Source organism: Oncorhynchus clarkii, chromosome 19, assembly GCF_045791955.1.
Source record: "Oncorhynchus clarkii lewisi isolate Uvic-CL-2024 chromosome 19, UVic_Ocla_1.0, whole genome shotgun sequence".
Taxonomy (NCBI): Eukaryota; Metazoa; Chordata; class Actinopteri; order Salmoniformes; family Salmonidae; genus Oncorhynchus; species Oncorhynchus clarkii.
Window position 1 is genome coordinate 64,428,421 of NC_092165.1, and position 21,996 is coordinate 64,450,416.

The following is a 21,996-nucleotide window of genomic DNA, read 5'->3' on the forward strand; positions in this document are numbered from 1 at the left end:
GGTCAGCCACAGCTCCCCCTGGGAATCCCTCAGACAGGAGTCAGCCACAGCTCCCCCTGGGAATCCCTCAGACAGGGGTCAGCCACAGGTGATTTTATTTGAACCCCCAAAGGTTTTACAAAAAAATAAGAAACGGTTGGGGGGGATTTTTGTAAAGAAAATCCAGAATGAATGAAAAACTGTTGTTTTATTTAGGAAATCTGTCATCAGGTGGTCCCACAAATAAAACATGAACATCCAGAAAGTATTCATACCCTTGACTTATTCCACATTTTGTTGTGTTACAGCCTGAATTCAAAATAGATAGATTTTTTTCTCACCCACACAAAATACCCCATAACAACGAAGTGAAAACATTTTTAGAGAGTTTAGCAAATATATTGAAAATGAAATATCTAAATTACATAAGTATTCGCACCCGAGTCAAAACTTTGTTGAAGCAACTTACAGCTGTGAGCCTTTAATTAATGTTTTATATTGAACCTTTATTGAACTAGGCAAGGCAGTTAAGAACATTCTTATTCACAATGACGGCCTATCCCGGCCAAAACCGGACGACACTAGGCCAACTGTACGCCGCCCTATGGGACTCCCAATCACGGCCAGTTGTGATACAGCCTGGATTCGAACCAGAGTGTCAATAGGGACACCTCAAGCACTGAGATGCAGTTCCTTAGACCAGGTCTCTAAGAGATGTGAGTGTTTCTGGGTAAGTCTCTAAGAGCTGTGAGTGTTTCTGGGTAAGTCTCTAAGAGATGTGAGTGTTTCTGGGTAAGTCTCTAAGAGATGTGAGTGTTTCTGGGTAAGTCTCTAAGAGCTGTGAGTGTTTCTATGTAAGTCTCTAAGAGCTGTGAGTGTTTCTGGGTAAGTCTCTAAGAGCTGTGAGTGTTTCTGGGTAAGTCTCTAAGAGCTGTGAGTGTTTCTGGGTAAGTCTCTAAGAGCTGTGAGTGTTTCTGGGTAAGTCTCTAAGAGCTGTGAGTGTTTCTGGGTAAGTCTCCAAGAGCTGTGAGTGTTTCTGGGTAAGTCTCTAAGAGCTGTGAGTGTTTCTGGGTAAGTCTCTAAGAGATGTGAGTGTTTCTGGGTAAGTCTCTAAGAGCTGTGAGTGTTTCTGGGTAAGTCTCTAAGAGCTGTGAGTGTTTCTGGGTAAGTCTCTAAGAGCTGTGAGTGTTTCTGGGTAAGTCTCTAAGAGATGTGAGTGTTTCTGGGTAAGTCTCTAAGAGCTGTGAGTGTTTCTGGGTAAGTCTCTAAGAGCTGTGAGTGTTTCTGGGTAAGTCTCTAAGAGCTGTGAGTGTTTCTGGGTAAGTCTCTAAGAGCTGTGAGTGTTTCTGGGTAAGTCTCTAAGAGCTGTGAGTGTTTCTGGGTAAGTCTCTAAGAGCTGTGAGTGTTTCTGGGTAAGTCTCTAAGAGCTGTGAGTGTTTCTGGGTAAGTCTCTAAGAGATGTGAGTGTTTCTGGGTAAGTCTCTAAGAGCTGTGAGTGTTTCTGGGTAAGTCTCTAAGAGCTGTGAGTGTTTCTGGGTAAGTCTCTAAGAGATGTGAGTGTTTCTGGGTAAGTCTCTAAGAGCTGTGAGTGTTTCTGGGTAAGTCTCTAAGCGCTGTGAGTGTTTCTGGGTAAGTCTCTAAGAGCTGTGAGTGTTTCTGGGTAAGTCTCTAAGAGCTGTGAGTGTTTCTGGGTAAGTCTCTAAGAGCTGTGAGTGTTTCTGGGTAAGTCTCTAAGAGCTGTGAGTGTTTCTGGGTAAGTCTCTAAGAGCTGTGAGTGTTTCTGGGTAAGTCTCTAAGAGCTGTGAGTGTTTCTGGGTAAGTCTCTAAGAGCGTTTCACAATATTTGCCCTTTTACTATTTTCTCAATTCTTCAGCTCTGTCAAATTGGTTGTTGATCGTTGCTAGACAACCATTTTCAGGTCTTGCCATAGATTATCAACTAGATTTAAGTCAAAACTGTAACTCGGCCCCTTAGGAACATTCACTGTCTTCTTGGTAAGCAACTCCAGTGTAGATTTGGCCTTGTGTGAAAGGTGAATTCATCTCCCAGGGTCTGGTGGAAAGCAGACTGAACCAGGTTTTCCTCTAGGATTTAGCCTATACTCAGCTCCATTCCATTTATTTTTTTATCCTGAAAAACTCCCCAGTACTTAACGATTACAAGCATACCCTTAACATGATGCAGCCACTATTATGATTTAAATTATGGAGAGTGGTACTCAGCAATGTGTTGTATTTGATTTGCTGCTAACATAACACTGTACTCAGGACAAAAAAAGTGAATTGCTTTGCCACATTTTTTGCCTTGTTGCAAACAGGATGCATGTTGTGGAATATTATTTTTCTGTACAGGACTCCTTTTAACTCTGTCATTCGGGTTAGTATGTGTTTTTTATTTGTATTTTTTACCCATCTACCAATAGGTGCCCTTCTATGCGAGGCGTTGGAAAACCTCCCTGGTCTTTGTGTTTGACATTCAGTGCTTGCCTTTAGGACTTACAGATCATTGTATATGTGGGCTACAGAGATGGGGTAGTCATTCCAATATCAATGTGACTTGTTAAGCAAATGTTTATTCCTTTCAGCTTTTGATTGAAACACATAATTTAACTTTGAGATTATGGGGTATTGCGTGTAGGCCAGTCTGAAGGCACTGTATGTGATCGTGTCTCAATGTAATCAAGGTATGGAATTATTATTTAAATACAATCTATTTTGGGCTCAGTTGTGGTCAATAAGTGTACAGGTGAATCTATTGGCCAACTCCTGCCCTAAGAGAACATTATCTCACCTCTACCCCTCCTATTACAGGTGAGAAATAGGAGGAATGTAGAGGAGAAGGAGAGAAATATGAGAGGGGGAGAGAAGAGGAGAGGGGGAGAGAAGAGGAGATGGGGGAGAGAAGAGGAGAGGAAGAGGAGAGGGGGAGAAGAAGAGGAGAGGGGGAGAGGAAGAGAGGGAGGACTAGGAGAGTACCTTTCTTCACTCAAACCCCACTGATCCTGGTCATCTATAATTAATGAGACGCAGAGCAGCGCTGCACAGAACTAGCCAATCCCAGTCCAGAAACCACACAGAATCCAAAGCCTATCAACCAATCAGATCCTCTGAGCTGCTGCTGGGAAACAGCCTCTCCCCAAGCTGATGTCCTCACCGAAAGGTCAGAGAGAGGGAGGGAGAGATATGGTGAGAGGGAGAGAGACAGCGTTGGAAGAGATATAGTGAGAGGGGACACTCTTTTCATGCAATGTCAACTGCTGGGGGGTGCGATATGCCACACTAGTAGTGTAGGGAGACTACTGCAATAGATGAATGGGGCTAGTTAGTGTAGGGAGACTACTGTAATAGATGAACAGGGCTAGTTAGTGTAGGGAGACTACTGTAATAGATGAATGGGGCTAGTTAGTGTAGTGAGACGAATGTAATAGATGAATGGGGCTAGTTAGTGTAGGGAGACTACTGTAATAGATGAACATGGCTAGTTAGTGTAGTGAGACTAATGTAATAGATGAATGGGGCTAGTTAGTGTAGGTTGCCTACTGTAATAGATGAACGGGGCTAGTTAGTGTAGGTTGACTACTGTAATAGATGAACAGGGCTAGTTAGTGTAGTGAGACTAATGTAATAGATGAATGGGGCTAGTTAGTGTAGGTTGCCTACTGTAATAGATGAACGGGGCTAGTTAGTGTAGGGGGCCTACTGTAATAGATGAATGGGGCTAGTTAGTGTAGGTTGCTTACTGTAATAGATGAACAGGGCTAGTTAGTGTAGGTTGACTATTGTAATAGATGAATGGGGCTAGTTAGTGTAGGTTGACTACTGTAATAGATGAACAGGGCTAGTTAGTGTAGTGAGACTACTGTAATAGATGAATGGGGCTAGTTAGTGTAGGTTGACTACTGTAACAGATGAATGGGGCTAGTTAGTGTAGGTTGACTACTGTAATAGATGAATGGGGTTAGTTAGTGTAGGTTGACTTACTGTAAAAGATGAATGGGGCTAGTTAGTGTAGGTTGACTACTGTAATAGATGAACAGGGCTAGTTAGTGTAGGGGGACAACTGTAATAGATGAATGGGGCTAGTTAGTGTAGGTTGACTACTGTAATAGATGAATGGGGTTAGTTAGTGTAGGTTGACTTACTGTAAAAGATGAATGGGGCTAGTTAGTGTAGGTTGACTACTGTAATAGATGAACAGGGCTAGTTAGTGTAGGGGGACAACTGTAATAGATGAATGGGGCTAGTTAGTGTAGGTTGACTACTGTAATTGTCACGGTGCTGACTTTTGCCCAATGCCTGCAGCAAAAGCTATTCTTAAGCCTTATGGATTCCTCCTATATTTCCTTACCCTCAAGTTATCTTTACCTATGTATATATCAATACCTAATAACAACTCCTAGTAGTTATTATGCTCGTCAGCTAGTAGTCACTCGGAAACTAGTATTGGTATATGTTTTGACTCTCTTAAAAATATATTATTGTCCACACAATGAAATATTCTTTAGTGCAATCACTTTAACCTATAACCAGGGTCACTTTCTGTTCAGTGAGAGTGTCAAAGGCGTTTGCTCTCCAGATCGTTAATCTGGCCTAGTTGTCAAAAGTTTCAAGCTTTTATTAAGTCACTCTGTTTTTTGTCTTATACACATCATTACAATTCAATGGTTCTACAGTTTCTCAATACAACAATAATGCTCAATCAATCCTCAATGCTTTAAGCTATGCCAGATAATATTGCAAAACTTTAAATGCGTTAACACTTCTAACAATATTGACTAAGTAGCAAAAAGAGTTAAATTACCTTAAATGCTCCGCCCCCCTGGTCACTTTCCTGTAATTGGTATTCTCACAGCACTAACACTAGATTCTGAATTCCAATATCTCTATACACTTCCAACTCTGTGTATGGACTCAATATATTGTAACTGGTACTTGGCTATTTTTCCTTGAATTGCTAATCACCTCTGGTTTCTGGTGTCAAAAATGCGAACGCCCGCTTTGTCTATGTGATCAAGAGGTGGTTAGACCTCTGTTTTTCTGAGACTCAGTCGGGTTCACAAGATTCAAACAGTTTCTTCAGAGTATGACCCAATAAGTACTTATTAAGCACAAATATCCAGTTCTCAAAATATTTTTTTTCTACCAATAAAAATGCGTATAGTGCAATAGTAAATTTACCTGTGATGATTCTCCATATGAAGTCTGTCTCATATGTTAACGAGGATCATACTGTCTTATGATCTTTGTTCTCTTTATATACCTTTTTACAGGGGAAGTTCCCACTGGTGCTGTAGACCTACGTAACCTTAGGCCTGTGTGTTAAACGGAAGCTTCCTATTATTACCATTTAAGGTCATGCACTACTGACTCTCATATTGCTGCTTCCTATTATTACCATTTAAGGTCATGCACTACTGACTCTCACATTGCTGCTTCCTATTATTACCATTTAAGGTCATGCACTACTGACTCTCACATTGCTGCTTCCTATTATTACCATTTAAGGTCATGCACTACTGACTCTCATATTGCTGCTTCCTATTATTACCATTTAAGGTCATGCACTACTGACTCTAACATTGCTGCTTCCTATTATTACCATTTAAGGTCATGCACTACTGACTCTCACATTGCTGCTTCCTATTATTACCATTTAAGGTCATGCACTACTGACTCTCACATTGCTGCTTCCGTGTTACTGTTGGCTGATTCTACTCAATGATACCAGCTGGTTGTTTCTACCACTGGAGGTGGCGTAGGTGGTATGTCAAGCGTCAGCTGGGAGAAGTCTATGGTATCTCCTCTGCTTCCCCCTGTTGTCCAGTTTCTGCAGGTGTGGTCCATGGTTCCATGAGGTCCCGTGAATGCCCTGTGTTGTTGTCCCCATTGCTTGATGGAGTGGGCAGATTCTTTTCATCTCTTGTCACAAATAGATGAATAGGGCTAGTTAGTGTAGGGGGACTACTGTAATAGATGAACGGGGCTAGTTAGTGTAGGTTGACTACTGTAATAGATGAACAGGGCTAGTTAGTGTAGGGGGACTACTGTAATAGATGAACGGGGCTAGTTAGTGTAGGTTGACTACTGTAATAGATGAACAGGGCTAGTTAGTGTAGGGGGACTACTGTAATAGATGAACGGGGCTAGTTAGTGTAGGGGGACTACTGTAATAGATGAATGGGGCTAGTTAGTGTAGGGGGACTACTGTAATAGATGAACAGGGCTAGTTAGTGTAGGGGGACTACTGTAATAGATGAATAGGGCTAGTTAGTGTAGGGGGACTACTGTAATAGATGAACGGGGCTAGTTAGTGTAGGTTGACTACTGTAATAGATGAACAGGGCTAGTTAGTGTAGGTTGACTACTGTAATAGATGAACGGGGCTAGTTAGTGTAGGTTGACTACTGTAATAGATGAACGGGGCTAGTTAGTGTAGGGGGACTACTGTAATAGATGAACGGGGCTAGTTAGTGTAGGGGGACTACTGTAATAGATGAACGGGGCTAGTTAGTGTAGGGGGACTACTGTAATAGATGAACGGGGCTAGTTAGTGTAGGTTGACTACTGTAATAGATGAACAGGGCTAGTTAGTGTAGGGGGACTACTGTAATAGATGAACGGGGCTAGTTAGTGTAGGGGGACTACTGTAATAGATGAATGGGGCTAGTTAGTGTAGGGGGACTACTGTAATAGATGAACAGGGCTAGTTAGTGTAGGGGGACTACTGTAATAGATGAATAGGGCTAGTTAGTGTAGGGGGACTACTGTAATAGATGAACGGGGCTAGTTAGTGTAGGTTGACTACTGTAATAGATGAACAGGGCTAGTTAGTGTAGGTTGACTACTGTAATAGATGAACGGGGCTAGTTAGTGTAGGTTGACTACTGTAATAGATGAACGGGGCTAGTTAGTGTAGGGGGACTACTGTAATAGATGAACGGGGCTAGTTAGTGTAGGGGGACTACTGTAATAGATGAACGGGGCTAGTTAGTGTAGGGGGACTACTGTAATAGATGAACGGGGCTAGTTAGTGTAGGGGGACTACTGTAATAGATGAATAGGGCTAGTTAGTGTAGGGGGACTACTGTAATAGATGAATGGGGCTAGTTAGTGTAGGTTAACTACTGTAATAGATGAACGGGGCTAGTTAGTGTAGGTTGACTACTGTAATAGATGAACGGGGCTAGTTAGTGTAGGGGGACTACTGTAATAGATGAACGGGGCTAGTTAGTGTAGGGGGACTACTGTAATAGATGAATGGGGCTAGTTAGTGTAGGGGGACTACTGTAATAGATGAACGGGGCTAGTTAGTGTAGGGGGACTACTGTAATAGATGAACGGGGCTAGTTAGTGTAGGGGGACTACTGTAATAGATGAACGGGGCTAGTTAGTGTAGGTTGACTACTGTAATAGATGAACGGGGCTAGTTAGTGTAGGGGGACTACTGTAATAGATGAACGGGGCTAGTTAGTGTAGGGGGACTACTGTAATAGATGAACGGGGCTAGTTAGTGTAGGTTGACTACTGTAATAGATGAACGGGGCTAGTTAGTGTAGGGGGACTACTGTAATAGATGAACGGGGCTAGTTAGTGTAGGTTGACTACTGTAATAGATGAACGGGGCTAGTTAGTGTAGGGGGACTACTGTAATAGATGAACGGGGCTAGTTAGTGTAGGGGGACTACTGTAATAGATGAACGGGGCTAGTTAGTGTAGGTTGACTACTGTAATAGATGAACGGGGCTAGTTAGTGTAGGTTGACTACTGTAATAGATGAACAGGGCTAGTTAGTGTAGGTTGACTACTGTAAAATATGAACGGGGCTAGTTAGTGTAGGTTGACTACTGTAATAGATGAATGGGGCTAGTTAGTGTAGGTTGCCTACTGTAATAGATGAACGGGGCTAGTTAGTGTATTAGGACTACTGTAATAGATGTTTATACAAGAGTCTCAGTTATGTGTTCTGCATCTAATTATTGTATAAAATTAATGAGTAAGATGGAACTATTTGTGAAATGATGTGATGCTATGTAATGATGTTAATGTGAGAGAATTGTATTTCTGTTTAAAGTTTCACTAAGTCCTTGGCACGCCCCCAGGGGCACAGACAGGACCTGGCGTCATGGGACAGCCCTTTCCTACATCCCGAATACGTTAAGTTTTCCCACTTCAGACCAGCTTCCATCGATTACCGAGAGGGCTAAGGGTTGAGTAGAGACCAAGCTTACCTCTATTACCGAGAGGGCTAAGATTTGAGTAGAGACCAAGCTTATCTCGATTACCGAGAGGGCTAAGGTTTGAGAGAGACCAAGCTTACCTCGATTACCGAGAGGGCTAAGATTTGAGTAGAGACCAAGCTTATCTCAATTACCGAGAGGGCTAAGATTTGAGTAGAGACCAAGCTTATCTCAATTACCGAGAGGGCTAAGGTTTGAGCCCATTGTTGAATTCTTAACCATACCACGTGGTTAACTAAGACTATCGAACCGACAGAATAAGAACAAATCTTTGACACTAATTATGCCATAGGCAGACATGGCTCTCAAGAGAAGACAGGCTATGTGCTCACTGCCCACAAAATGAGGTTGAAACTGAGCTGCACTTCCTAACCTCCTGCCCAATGTATGACCATATTAGAGAGACATATTTCCCTCAGATTACACAAATCCAATTTTGATAAACTCTCATATCTACTGGGTGAAATTCCACAGTGTGCCGTCACAGCAGCAAGATGTGTGACCTGTTTCCACAAGAAAAGGGCAACCAGTGAAGAACAAACATTGTAAATACAACCCATATTTATGCTTATTTATTTTCTCTTGTGTACTTTAACCATTTGTACATTGTTAAAACACTGTATATATATTTGACATTTGTAATGTCTTTATTGTTTTGAAACTTCTGTATGTGTAATGTTTACTGTTAATTTTTATTGTTTATTTCACTTTTGTATATTATCTACCTCACTTGCTTTGGCAATGTTAACACGTTTCCCATGCCAATAAAGCCCCTTGAATTGAATTGAGAGAGAGAGCGAGAGAGAGAGAGAGGACAAACTCTCCAACAGAAACAAACTTTCCAACAGAGATCACGACGACACACTGAGCGTAAATATATATGAATGAGTGAGCATTCATGTGCAAAGGATTAGCATTTCAATTGTCATAATTATCAACTTTCTAGTGTCTTTTATCTCAGTCGACCCCCACTTCCCTTTTGTCCACCAAGCCGCCATGCCGGTTTAGCCCACTAGGGCACATTCCCCTATAATTTCCTTGTAACCATATCTACTGTTTGTTTATGCATTTCCGTGATTATTTAGTTAGTTAGTAAATAAAGGATTAACCCAATTGATGTATGGATGATTCATAGTGAAGACTGGGTTCATGCAGATAACCAACAATTTACCACGTTTGGAATGAGACTAACGTGAGGTAAAGAATATCTCATTAATTAGAAGACTAATTGATCAGATATAAAATATCTGAAAGTTATATTAGGAAAATGTTAACTTTGTAATCTGAATATCTGAAGAGGAGAAGGATGAGGAAGAGGATAATGAACAGGAGGAGGAAGAAATGAGGAGGAAGAGGCGGCGCTCACCTGAAGAATGTGACGAAGAACTGCACCAGATCCATGAAGTTACTGTGCTGAGAGAAGGCAATCTGAGTAGAGAGACAGACATGTTCAGACACAGACAGGTCAACAGACAAAAAGGTAATCTGAGGAGAGAGACAGACATGTTCAGACACAGACAGGTTAACAGACAGAAAGGTAATCTGAGGAGAGAGACAGACATGTTAAGACACAGACAGGTTAACAGACAGAAAGGTAATCTGAGGAGAGGAGAGACAAGTAAACAGACAGGTTAACATAGAGAGAAAGAGACAGACAGATATGTTAACAGACAGAGAGAAAGACAGACAGGCAGACAGACATGTTAACAGACAGAGAGAAAGACAGACAGGCAGACAGACATGTTAACAGACAGAGAGAAAGACAGACAGGCTGACAGACAGGTTAACAGACAGAGAGAAAGACAGACAGGCAGACAGACAGGTTAACAGACAGAGAGAAAGACAGACAGGTTAACAGACAGAGAGAAAGACAGACAGGCAGACAGACATGTTAACAGACAGAGAGAAAGACAGACAGGCTGACAGACAGGTTGACAGAGACGGGTTAAGAGACAGACAGCGAGAAAGACAGAGACAGAGAGAAAGACTGGTATTACTCTGCCCTTTTGAAAGTCATGCCCCCTCCGTCTTTCCTAAATCAGTCTATATAACATAATATCAGTGTTAGAATCTCAATATCACAAACACAACTGGAGTCAGAACCAGTTTTAGGAGGGCATGTCATTTCTGGAATGGTATACCCCCGTTGCCCCTCATTTTCCCGACAGTAGGGCCTGCTCCGCTCCTTCTCCCAAAGTAGTTGATGGTGCCGTGCCCAGTTGATAATCACTATAACTATACCAAACCTCATTTCACACATACAAGAGATGACGCGCAAAATAGCCAGAACGATGCACACTGAGCAGGTGCCCGCTGCCACCACCACATGACACACTGAGACATGAGGGGAACGTTAGATAGAACAAGGACATGACAATGCTACGGGCTGATTATCGCACTACAGACCCGGGTTCGATCCCTTCCGGCAGTGACCGGGAGACCCGTGACGGGGCGCAAAATTGGTCCTTGTGGCGGGCCGGGCGCCTTGAAGCTGACTTCGGTCGCCAGCTTGACTGTGTTTCCTCCGACACGTTGGTATGTGGCTGGCTTCCGGTTTAAGAGAGCAGTGTGTCAAGAAACAGTGTGGCTTGGCAGGGTCGTGTTTCGGAGGACGCACGGCTCTAGACCTTCGCCTCTCTGAGTCGGTAGGGGAGTTGCAACAATGGGACAAGACTAACTACCAATTGGATATCTTGAAATTGTGGTGAAAAAGGGGTAAAAAAGTTAAAAATATATAATAAATAATAACATTAGCAACTCACTCACAAGCTTCCGTTCCTCTGACTATATAATAACATTACATATTGTATTCTGTCTCTGTTGTTGATTCAGTTAAGCCTGTACTAAATTGAAATGCTATTGCTTTTGTGCTGATTTTCACTAATAATCAAGTACACTTGGTGCTTATAATGAGGGTTAGGCACTGATGTTTTCATCATTTGACCGTGCATCTTGGTGATTCGGCTATTTTTCATTTTTTTGTCAATGTAAAAAGAAGCTGTTACCGTGTTCAAATGCTTTTTGTTTCATAGTTGTAACAAAGGCACTCCACTAATACAATTTAGCTGTAAGGTTCTGCTTTTCTTTTCTTAGTAAACCTTGTGTTCTTGTTTCTTTGTGTTCTGGAACGTATCCCTGTATCTTTGTGTTCTGGAACGTATCCCTGTATCTTTGTGTTCTGGAACGTATCCCTGTATCTTTGTGTTCTGGAACGTATCCCTGTATCTTTGTGTTCTGGAACGTATCCCTGTATCTTTGTGTTCTGGAACGTATCCCTGTATCTTTGTGTTCTGGAACGTATCCCTGTATCTTTGTGTTCTGGAACGTATCCCTGTATCTTTGTGTTCTGGAACGTATCCCTGTATCTTTGTGTTCTGGAACGTATCCCTGTATCTTTGTGTTCTGGATCGTAGCCTTGTATCTTTGTGTTCTGGAACATAGCCTTGTATCTTTGTGTTCTGGAACGTAGCCATGTATCCTTGTGTTCTGGAACGTAGCCTTGTATCTTTGTGTTCTGCAACGTAGCCTTGTTTCTTTGTGTTCTGGAACGTAGCCTTGTTTCTTTGTGTTCTGGAACGTATCCATGTGTCTGTGTTCTGGAACGTAGCCTTGTATCTTTGTGTTCTGGAACGTATCCCTGTATCTTTGTGTTCTGGAACGTATCCCTGTATCTTTGTGTTCTAGAACGTATCCCTGTATCTTTGTGTTCTGGAACGTATCCCTGTATCTTTGTGTTCTGGATCGTAGCCTTGTATCTTTGTGTTCTGGAACGTAGCCTTGTATCTTTGTGTTCTGGAACGTAGCCATGTATCTTTGTGTTCTGGAACGTAGCCTTGTATCTTTGTGTTCTGCAACGTAGCCTTGTTTCTTTGTGTTCTGGAACGTAGCCTTGTTTCTTTGTGTTCTGGAACGTATCCCTGTATCTTTGTGTTCTGGAACGTATCCCTGTATCTTTGTGTTCTGGAACGTATCCCTGTATCTTTGTGTTCTGGAACGTATCCCTGTATCTTTGTGTTCTGGAACGTATCCCTGTATCTTTGTGTTCTGGAACGTATCCCTGTATCTTTGTGTTCTGGATCGTAGCCTTGTATCTTTGTGTTCTGGAACATAGCCTTGTATCTTTGTGTTCTGGAACGTAGCCATGTATCCTTGTGTTCTGGAACGTAGCCTTGTATCTTTGTGTTCTGCAACGTAGCCTTGTTTCTTTGTGTTCTGGAACGTAGCCTTGTTTCTTTGTGTTCTGGAACGTATCCATGTGTCTGTGTTCTGGAACGTAGCCTTGTATCTTTGTGTTCTGGAACGTATCCCTGTATCTTTGTGTTCTGGAACGTATCCCTGTATCTTTGTGTTCTAGAACGTATCCCTGTATCTTTGTGTTCTGGAACGTATCCCTGTATCTTTGTGTTCTGGATCGTAGCCTTGTATCTTTGTGTTCTGGAACGTAGCCTTGTATCTTTGTGTTCTGGAACGTAGCCATGTATCTTTGTGTTCTGGAACGTAGCCTTGTATCTTTGTGTTCTGCAACGTAGCCTTGTTTCTTTGTGTTCTGGAACGTAGCCTTGTTTCTTTGTGTTCTGGAACGTATCCATGTGTCTGTGTTCTGGAACGTATCCCTGTGTCTTTGTGTTCTGGAACGTATCCCTGTATCTTTGTGTTCTGGAACGTATCCCTGTATCTTTGTGTTCTGGAACGTAGCCTTGTATCTTTGTGTTCTGCAACGTAGCCTTGTTTCTTTGTGTTCTGGAACGTAGCCTTGTTTCTTTGTGTTCTGGAACGTATCCCTGTATCTTTGTGTTCTGGAACGTATCCCTGTATCTTTGTGTTCTGGAACGTATCCCTGTATCTTTGTGTTCTGGAACGTATCCCTGTATCTTTGTGTTCTGGAACGTATCCCTGTATCTTTGTGTTCTGGAACGTATCCCTGTATCTTTGTGTTCTGGAACGTATCCCTGTATCTTTGTGTTCTGGAACGTATCCCTGTATCTTTGTGTTCTGGATCGTAGCCTTGTATCTTTGTGTTCTGGAACGTAGCCTTGTATCTTTGTGTTCTGGAACGTAGCCATGTATCCTTGTGTTCTGGAACGTAGCCTTGTATCTTTGTGTTCTGCAACGTAGCCTTGTTTCTTTGTGTTCTGGAACGTAGCCTTGTTTCTTTGTGTTCTGGAACGTATCCATGTGTCTGTGTTCTGGAACGTAGCCTTGTATCTTTGTGTTCTGGAACGTATCCCTGTATCTTTGTGTTCTGGAACGTATCCCTGTATCTTTGTGTTCTACAACGTATCCCTGTATCTTTGTGTTCTACAACGTATCCCTGTATCTTTGTGTTCTGGAACGTATCCCTGTATCTTTGTGTTCTGGATCGTAGCCTTGTATCTTTGTGTTCTGGAACGTAGCCTTGTATCTTTGTGTTCTGGAACGTAGCCATGTATCTTTGTGTTCTGGAACGTAGCCTTGTATCTTTGTGTTCTGCAACGTAGCCTTGTTTCTTTGTGTTCTGGAACGTAGCCTTGTTTCTTTGTGTTCTGGAACGTATCCATGTGTCTGTGTTCTGGAACGTATCCCTGTGTCTTTGTGTTCTGGAACGTATCCCTGTATCTTTGTGTTCTGGAACGTATCCCTGTATCTTTGTGTTCTGGAACGTATCCCTGTATCTTTGTGTTCTGGAACGTATCCCTGTATCTTTGTGTTCTGGAACGTAGCCCTGTATCTTTGTGTTCTGGAACGTAGCCTTGTATCTTTGTGTTCTGGAACGTATCCCTGTATCTTTGTGTTCTGGAACGTATCCCTGTATCTTTGTGTTCTGGAACGTATCCCTGTATCTTTGTGTTCTGGATCATAGCCTTGTATCTTTGTGTTCTGGAACGTAGCCTTGTATCTTTGTGTTCTGGAACGTAGCCATGTATCTTTGTGTTCTGGAACGTAGCCTTCCATCTTTGTGTTCTGCAACGTAGCCTTGTATCTTTGTGTTCTGGATCGTAGCCTTGTATCTTTGTGTTCTGGAATGTATCCCGGTATCTTTGTGTTCTGGAACGTAGCCTTGTTTCTTTGTGTTCTGGAACGTAGCCCTGTTTCTATGTGTTCTGGAACGTAGCCTTGTTTCTTTGTGTTCTGGAACGTATCCATGTGTCTGTGTTCTGGAACGTATCCCTGTGTCTTCGTGTTCTGGAATGTATCCCTGTATCTTTGTGTTCTGGAACGTATCCCTGTATCTTTGTGTTCTGAATCGTAGCCTTGTATCTTTGTGTTCTGGATCGTAGCCTTGTATCTTTGTGTTCTGGAATGTATCCCGGTATCTTTGTGTTCTGGAACGTAGCCTTGTTTCTTTGTGTTCTGGAACGTAGCCCTGTTTCTATGTGTTCTGGAACGTAGCACTGTTTCTATGTGTTCTGGAACGTAGCCCTGTTGCTTTGTGTTCTAGAACGTAGCTCTGTTTCTTTGTGTTCTAGAACGTAGCTCTGTTGCTTTGTGTTCTATAACGTAGCTCTGTTTCTTTGTGTTCTGGAACGTAGCATTGTTGCTTTGTGTTCTAGAACATAGCTCTGTTTCTTTGTGTTCTAGAACGTAGCTCTGTTTCTTTGTGTTCTAGAACGTAGCTCTGTTTCTTTGTGTTCTAGAACGTAGCTCTGTTTCTTTGTGTTCTGGAACGTAGCCTTGTATCTTTGTGTTCTGGAACATATCCCTGTATCTTTGTGTTCTGGAACATAGCCTTGTATCTTTGTGTTCTGGAACGTATCCCTGTATCTTTGTGTTCTGGAACGTATCCCTGTATCTTTGTGTTCTGGAACGTATCCCTGTATCTTTGTGTTCTGGAACGTAGCCTTGTATCTTTGTGTTCTGGAACGTATCCCTGTATCTTTGTGTTCTGGAACGTAGCCTTGTATATTTGTGTTCTGGAACGGATCCCTGTATCTTTGTGTTCTGGAACGTATCCCTGTATCTTTGTGTTCTGGAACGTAGCCTTGTATCTTTGTGTTCTGGAACGTAGCCTTGTATCTTTGTGTTCTGGAACGTAGCCTTGTATCTTTGTGTTCTGGAACGTAGCCTTGTATCTTTGTGTTCTGGAACATAGCCTTGTTTCTTTGTGTTCTGGAACATAGCCTTGTTTCTTTGTGTTCTGGAACGTATCCCTGTGTCTTTGTGTTCTGGAATGTATCCCTGTGTCTTTTGTTCTGGAACGTATCCCTGTATCTTTGTTTTCTGGAACGTATCCCTGTATCTTTGTGTTCTGGAACGTATCCCTGTATCTTTGTGTTCTGGAACGTATCCCTGTATCTTTGTGTTCTGGAACGTAGCCTTGTTTCTTTGTGTTCTGGAACGTAGCCTTGTTTCTTTGTGTTCTGGAACGTAGCCCTGTTTCTATGTGTTCTGGAACGTAGCCCTGTTTCTATGTGTTCTGGAACGTAGCCCTGTTTATATGTGTTCTGGAACGTAGCCCTGTTTCTATGAATTCTAGAACGTAGCCATGTTTCTTTGTGTTCTAGAACGTAGCTATGTTGCTTTTTGTTTAGGAAGGTAGCTCTTTTCTTTGTGTTCTAGAACGTAGCTCTGTTGCTTTGTGTTCTAGAACGTAGCTCTGTTGCTTTGTGTTCTAGAACGTAGCTCTGTTTCTTTGTGTTCTGGAACGTAGCGCTGTTTCTTCGTGTTCTAGAACGTAGCGCTGTTTCTTCGTGTTCTAGAACGTAGCTCTGTTTCTTTGTGTTCTGGAACGTAGCGCTGTATTTAATGTTTGTTCATTGATTTCACCTGTGTTGGTTTCTCACCTGGTCTCATCAGCTCCCTATGTAGTTCAGTTATTTCTGTTTGTATGGTTGTGAGGTATTGTTTGTTTTTGACTGCTTACCTGTGTTTGACCATTGCCGGCCTGTGACCACGATTCCTGCCTTCTGCAATGACTTAATAAACATCTGCCGCGCTCGGCGTGTGAATCTACAACTTTTTCTCCCTGAGTATTCATTACATTAGTGTAGGGGAGAGTGGGGTAAGTTGACCCACCCTTGTTTCTAGGGAATCATACATAAAATGAAGAATTTGATTAAATATTTATGAGGAGGTCATAATCATGGAGAGTGTGAAGGAAGAAACCACGTGTAAAAAGTGCTAAGCAAGTTAGGTCCAAAACACTGGTATTCACCAAGTCAAATGAATGTATCGTGAAAGATGAATGGTTTGGATCACGCTCCACTGCTTTGATTGGTGCAGCTCAGCGCGTTGTTACGTATCATTTGCGGGGAGCATCAGCATCATCATCAGCATCATCATCAGCATCAGCAGCAGTCATTGTAGCCTATTATTCCACTTCCCCTAGATGTGACAACCATGGCATGAGCCTACCAAACGTTGCACCATGTCTACAATGTAGAAAAACACGCCACTAGTCTAAACCGCTAGGCTGTCCACATTACCAAACCGTTCAATAGCTAGGCTGTCCACATTACCAAACCGTTCGATAGCTAGGCTCCCCACATTACCAAACCGTTCGATAGCTAGGCTGTCCACATTACTAAACCGTTCGATAGCTAGGCTCCCCACATTACCAAACCGTTAGATAGCTAGGCTCCCCACATTACCAAACCATTAGATAGCTAGGCTCCCCACATTACCAAACCGTTCGATAGCTAGGCTCCCCACATTACCAAACCGTTAGATAGCTAGGCTGTCCACATTACCAAACCGTTCGATAGCTAGGCTGTCCACATTACCAAACCGTTCGATAGCTAGGCTGTCCACATTACCAAACCGTTCGATAGCTAGGCTCCCCACATTACCAAACCGTTAGATAGCTAGGCTCCCCACATTACCAAACCATTAGATAGCTAGGCTCCCCACATTACCAAACCGTTCGATAGCTAGGCTCCCCACATTACCAAACCGTTCGATAGCTAGGCTGTCCACATTACCAAACCGTTCGATAGCTAGGCTCCCCACATTACCAAACCGTTCGATAGCTAGGCTGTCCACATTACCAAACCGTTCTATAGCTAGGCTCCCCACATTACCAAACCGTTAGATAGCTAGGCTGTCCACATTACCAAACCGTTCGATAGCTAGGCTCCCCACATTACCAAACCGTTCGATAGCTAGGCTGTCCACATTACCAAACCGTTCGATAGCTAGGCTCCCCACATTACCAAACCGTTAGATAGCTAGGCTCCCCACATTACCAAACCGTTCGATAGCTAGGCTCCCCACATTACCAAACCATTAGATAGCTAGGCTGTCCACATTACCAAACCATTAGATAGCTAGGCTGTCCACATTACCAAACCATTAGATAGCTAGGCTGTCCACATTACCAAACCACACATCTAGAGGTTAGCTGCTGGAGCATCACTCTACACCCCCACACATCTAGAGGTTAGCTGCTGGAGCACCACTCTACACCCCCACACATCTAGAGGTTAGCTGCTGGAGCACCACTCTACACCCCCACACATCGGAGGGGGTGGGGTTGGGGGTGTGTGTCTCATGTCACCTACTTGTATCTTGATGGGCCAGGTGAAGTTGCTGACATAGACAAAGAAGGTGATGTTTGGGTTGTTGCGGAAGTCAAAGTTCTCGTTGGAGAAACTGTCTTTAAACTCCTTAATGTTACTCCTGGAGATGATTGGGCTCTCCTCGCCTGTCTGAGTACCTGCTTTGGGATGAGGGGGGGGGGGAGAGAAAGAACACGTTTTTTCAGTGGACATATCCTCAACACATCACACCAAGGTTGAGAGCACTAGTAGAAGTTTGGAACAAGTTTTTATTTTCTAATAACACTTTGAATTTGAGGTGTGTTCATTCATTCACATCAAAGTAGTCATTTTTACTTTTGTGGACAATACATTTCTTTGGACATTTCTGACCCCAAACACTTCGCAAGTGCAGTTCAAGTCAGACATTAGCTTCATGTCCTGTCAGAACAGGATCTGCACACGTGTTCACATTTTCTGTCTGTTGCCCGCATTGCAGTCATTGTTTTCGTTACCAATGTTAACTTTGGAAATGTGTGAGTTTCTAACAAAGTAAGTGCCTTAATACGTTATAATAGTTTCTGCATGTCGTTTCTAATGTAGCTCACTATGTAGGGAGCAATATATTTGTGTATATTCCCTGTAAAACAATGCTAATTGCCTCGGAGAAGTATTAGCGTGTGTTGTATTTCGAAGCTACCCTGGCCTTACGACTCCGAAGTGGCACAGATGTCTAAGGCACAGCGTCTCAGTACTAGAGGCGTCACTACAGACACCCTGGTTCAAATCCAGGCTGCGTTTCTATCAAAAGTAAGTGCCTTTATTACATGAATCGTTTCTGTCATTTTCATGTGAACTGCACGTCCAAATACAAAAAATACCTTGTTCATCTGTTAGTTGGAACATTGAGGGCAGCGGCGATGGTCGTTTTCTGAGTGCATTCCACAAAGCTGTTTATCATGTCCGCCCTATCCACTGCCTCCGTTTTAACGTTATAGTCAAGTACGCAGTCTGGTTTGTTTTTTATCTCTCCGGTCAGGTGGTCCACCTTCCCTGTGGCCGACATGGTTGCTGTATGGACAGTGGAGAGGACATGGACGTCTCGTTTGTCAAGCCACTTTACTGCCAGCTGTTGACCGTTCCACTCCACTCCCCTACACCTCCCCTCTCTGCATCTGAATGCCGGCATCCCCTTCCTGTTCGACCTGACTGTGCCACAGGCCCTGTTGGAGAGCAGATGCTGGAAGAGTGTGGAACTGCTGTAACAATTGTCCACATACAGTTGAAGTCAGAAATTTAAAATTTACATATACCTTGGCCAAATACATTTAAACTCCATTTTTCACAATCCCTGACATTTAATCCTAGTACAAATTCCCTGTTTTAGGTCAGTTAGGATCACCACAGAATAACAGCAGAGAGAATTATTTCTTTCAGCTTTCATTTCTTTCATCACATTCCCAGTGGGTCAGAAGTTTACATACACTCAATTAGTATTTGGTAGCATTGAATTAAATTGTTTAACTTGGGTCAAACGTTTCGGGTAGCCTTCCACAAGCTTCCCACAATAAGTTGGGTAAATTTTGGCCCATTCCTCCTGACAGAGCTGGTGTAACTGAGTCAGGTTTGTAGCCCACGCTTTGTCAGTTCTGCCTACAAATTTTCTATAGGATTGAGGTCAGGGCTTTGTGATGGCCACTCCAATACCTTGACTTTGTTGTCCTTAAGCCATTTTGCCACAACTTTGTAAGTATGCTTGGGGTCATTGTCCATTTGGAAGACCCATTTGCGACCAAGCTTTAACTTCCTGACAGATGTCTTGAGATGTTGCTTCAATATATCGTCACAATTTTCCTCCCTCACAATGGCATCTATTTTGTGAAGTGCACCAGTCCCTCCTGCAGCAAAGCACCCCCACAACCTGATGCTGCCACCCCCATGCTTCACGGTTGGGATGGTGCAACCTGTAGACTGGCTTTTTATGGCGGTTTTGGAGTAGTGGCTTCTTCCTTGCTGAATGGCCTTTCAGGTTATGTCGATATAGGACTTGTTTTTATTGTGGATATAGATACGTTTGTACCTGCTTCCCACAGCATCTTCACAAGGTCCTTTGCTGTTGTTCTGGGATTGATTTGCACTTTTCGCACCAAAGTACATTCATCTCTAGGAGACAGAACGCGTCTCATTCAAGAGCGGTATGACGGCTGCGTGTTCCCATGATGTCTATACTTGTGTACTACTATACAGATGAACGTGGTACCTTCAGGCGCTTGGAAATGGCTCCCAAGGATGAACCAGACTTGTGGAAGTCTACAATGTTTTCTCTGAGGTCTTGGCTGATTTCTTTAGATTTTCCCATGATGTCAAGCAAAGAGGCACTGAGTTTGAAGGTAGGCCTTGAAATACATCCGCAGGTACACCTCCAATTGACTCAAATTATGTCAATTAGCCTATCAGAAGCTTCTAAAGACATTACATAATTTTCTAAGCTGTTTAAAGGCACCGTCAGTGTATGTAATCTTCTGACCCACTGGAATTGTGATACAGTGAATTATAAGTGAAATAATCTGTCTGTAAACAAATGTTGGAAAAATTACTTGTGTCATGCACAAAGTAGATGTCCTAACCGACTTGCCAAAACTATAGTTTGTTAACAAAAAATGTGTTGAGTGGTTGAAAAATGAGTTTTAATGACTCCAATCTAAGTGTATGTGAACTTCTGACTTCAACTGTACAAAGTGTGTCCCTTGCTGAGATGAGGAGCCACGGACCCCGGACTCCCCAAGGGAGGCAAAGAAGGGAGTTGCAAACATAGGATCTGAGCTCCAGTATTCTCTTAGGGAGTTATTATTTACTATCCTCATGGGAATGATTGTCACCAGGAAGGTATACATTTCACATTTCCCCCTCACTCCTGACTCACTCCTGACTCTGACTCACTCCTGACTCTCTCTTCTCCTGTAGCTCCAAGGTATAGTGATTGGTCTCCTCTACTATGTCTCCCACCAGCTCCTCTGTCAGAAACAACTTGAAGCACTCTGCCTCAGAGGGAAATGGGAAGGGGATTTGCACTCCAGACTGGGACACATCAAAGCAAACAGCAGGGCCAGGAGGGGTGAAATGGCTGGAGGCCTTCCAGCTACCACAGACCTCCTGTACTTCATCCACTGTCTGTCTGCCTCCATCACCACCAGCATCTTCAAAGGGAACTTCGTCAGTGGACAAGGAGTCCTCAGATTCAGGGTTCTCAATGGCTACAAGGTTGGGGGGCAGCTCTTCACTGTCAGAATCTGATTCCAGACTTTCATACTAAAAGAATCTCCAGAATTTCCACATTGGTGAGTTGTCTCCTTTTGAAAGACATTGCTAATGCTACAGCTTAGCTCACCAGCTACAGACATAAACAACAACACTGGCTCAGAGTGGGAGTTGTCTCATTTTGAAAGACATGGCTAATGCTACAGCTTAGCTCACCAGCTACATACATAAACAACAACACTGGCTCAGAGTGGGAGGTTACGTGGTTGACTGCCGGCACGCGCCACTTTTATCACTATCATGTTTTGTGGTAAATATTTATATATTTCATGTTTTATTCATTTGTTTTCAATTACCGGTGACAAATCAAATCATTCAGATTCTTGCATAGATTGTTATGGGCACATATTATGTGTGTAAAATACGTTTTTGAAGTTTGTACTGATTATGATGAGCTAAGCTAATTCCAGCTGTGTGTGGAGCCATGTTTGTTGACATACAGTGCATTCTGGGTTTCACGTAATCGTCTGTCGGACCAAAGATGTTATAACAAAATGAGGTGAGTAAGGGTTCATCGTTTTTTTTGAGAACTCCGGAAATGAATGGTGGGATGTGAACGATGGTAGACGACTCACCCCCTTCAACATGCATACAATAAACAGACTAAACTCATCTTGTCTTCTCTTATTATCTTTGGTTTCTGTGAGAGAAAAATGGCTGCGTAGAGAAACTACTCATTGTCGGATTACTTTAGTTTTCTAGAGAGTGGTGAGCTCACCCGTGATGTGATTAATTATAAATAGTCTAAAAGTTCATTCATTTTGTAGTTTATGTCAGGTGAGAGATCTAAAAATATGACCGCTTGTGTTACGTCAATCTATCCTCAGCTAGCGCTAGGACAAATTTAGTCGACATTTTTCAGGTTTGGATGATTGTGTTATGCTGTAGATATTTCTGTGAATGTCTGAACATTACATCCAAAAACAAACTGCTCATATTCTGGACATAACTTTGTAAGGACTGTGTTTGTGGAAAATGTTTCTGAAAAAACAGTGTGGCCAGCTCAAATG

At 42.7% G+C, this 21,996-nt stretch overlaps 1 protein-coding gene across 8 annotated transcripts in view; it reads right to left on the reverse strand.

Moving 5' to 3' along the window:
* LOC139375482 (attractin-like) overlaps window positions 1-21,996 on the reverse strand; it is a 161,989-nt gene that overhangs the window by 18,285 nt on the left and 121,708 nt on the right. For 4 of the 8 annotated variants that reach the window (XM_071117305.1, XM_071117306.1, XM_071117303.1 and 1 more), the window contains exons 24-25: window positions 17,693-17,850; window positions 9,583-9,644 (exon numbers count right to left, since the gene is read on the reverse strand). In XM_071117305.1, the coding sequence (XP_070973406.1) occupies window positions 9,583-9,644; window positions 17,693-17,850 (220 nt within the window). Of the gene's footprint in view, window positions 1-4,479; window positions 5,899-9,582; window positions 9,645-17,692; window positions 17,851-21,996 lie in introns of those variants that run through there. The other 4 variants (XM_071117307.1, XM_071117304.1, XM_071117309.1 and 1 more) reach the window with 3 other exon arrangements.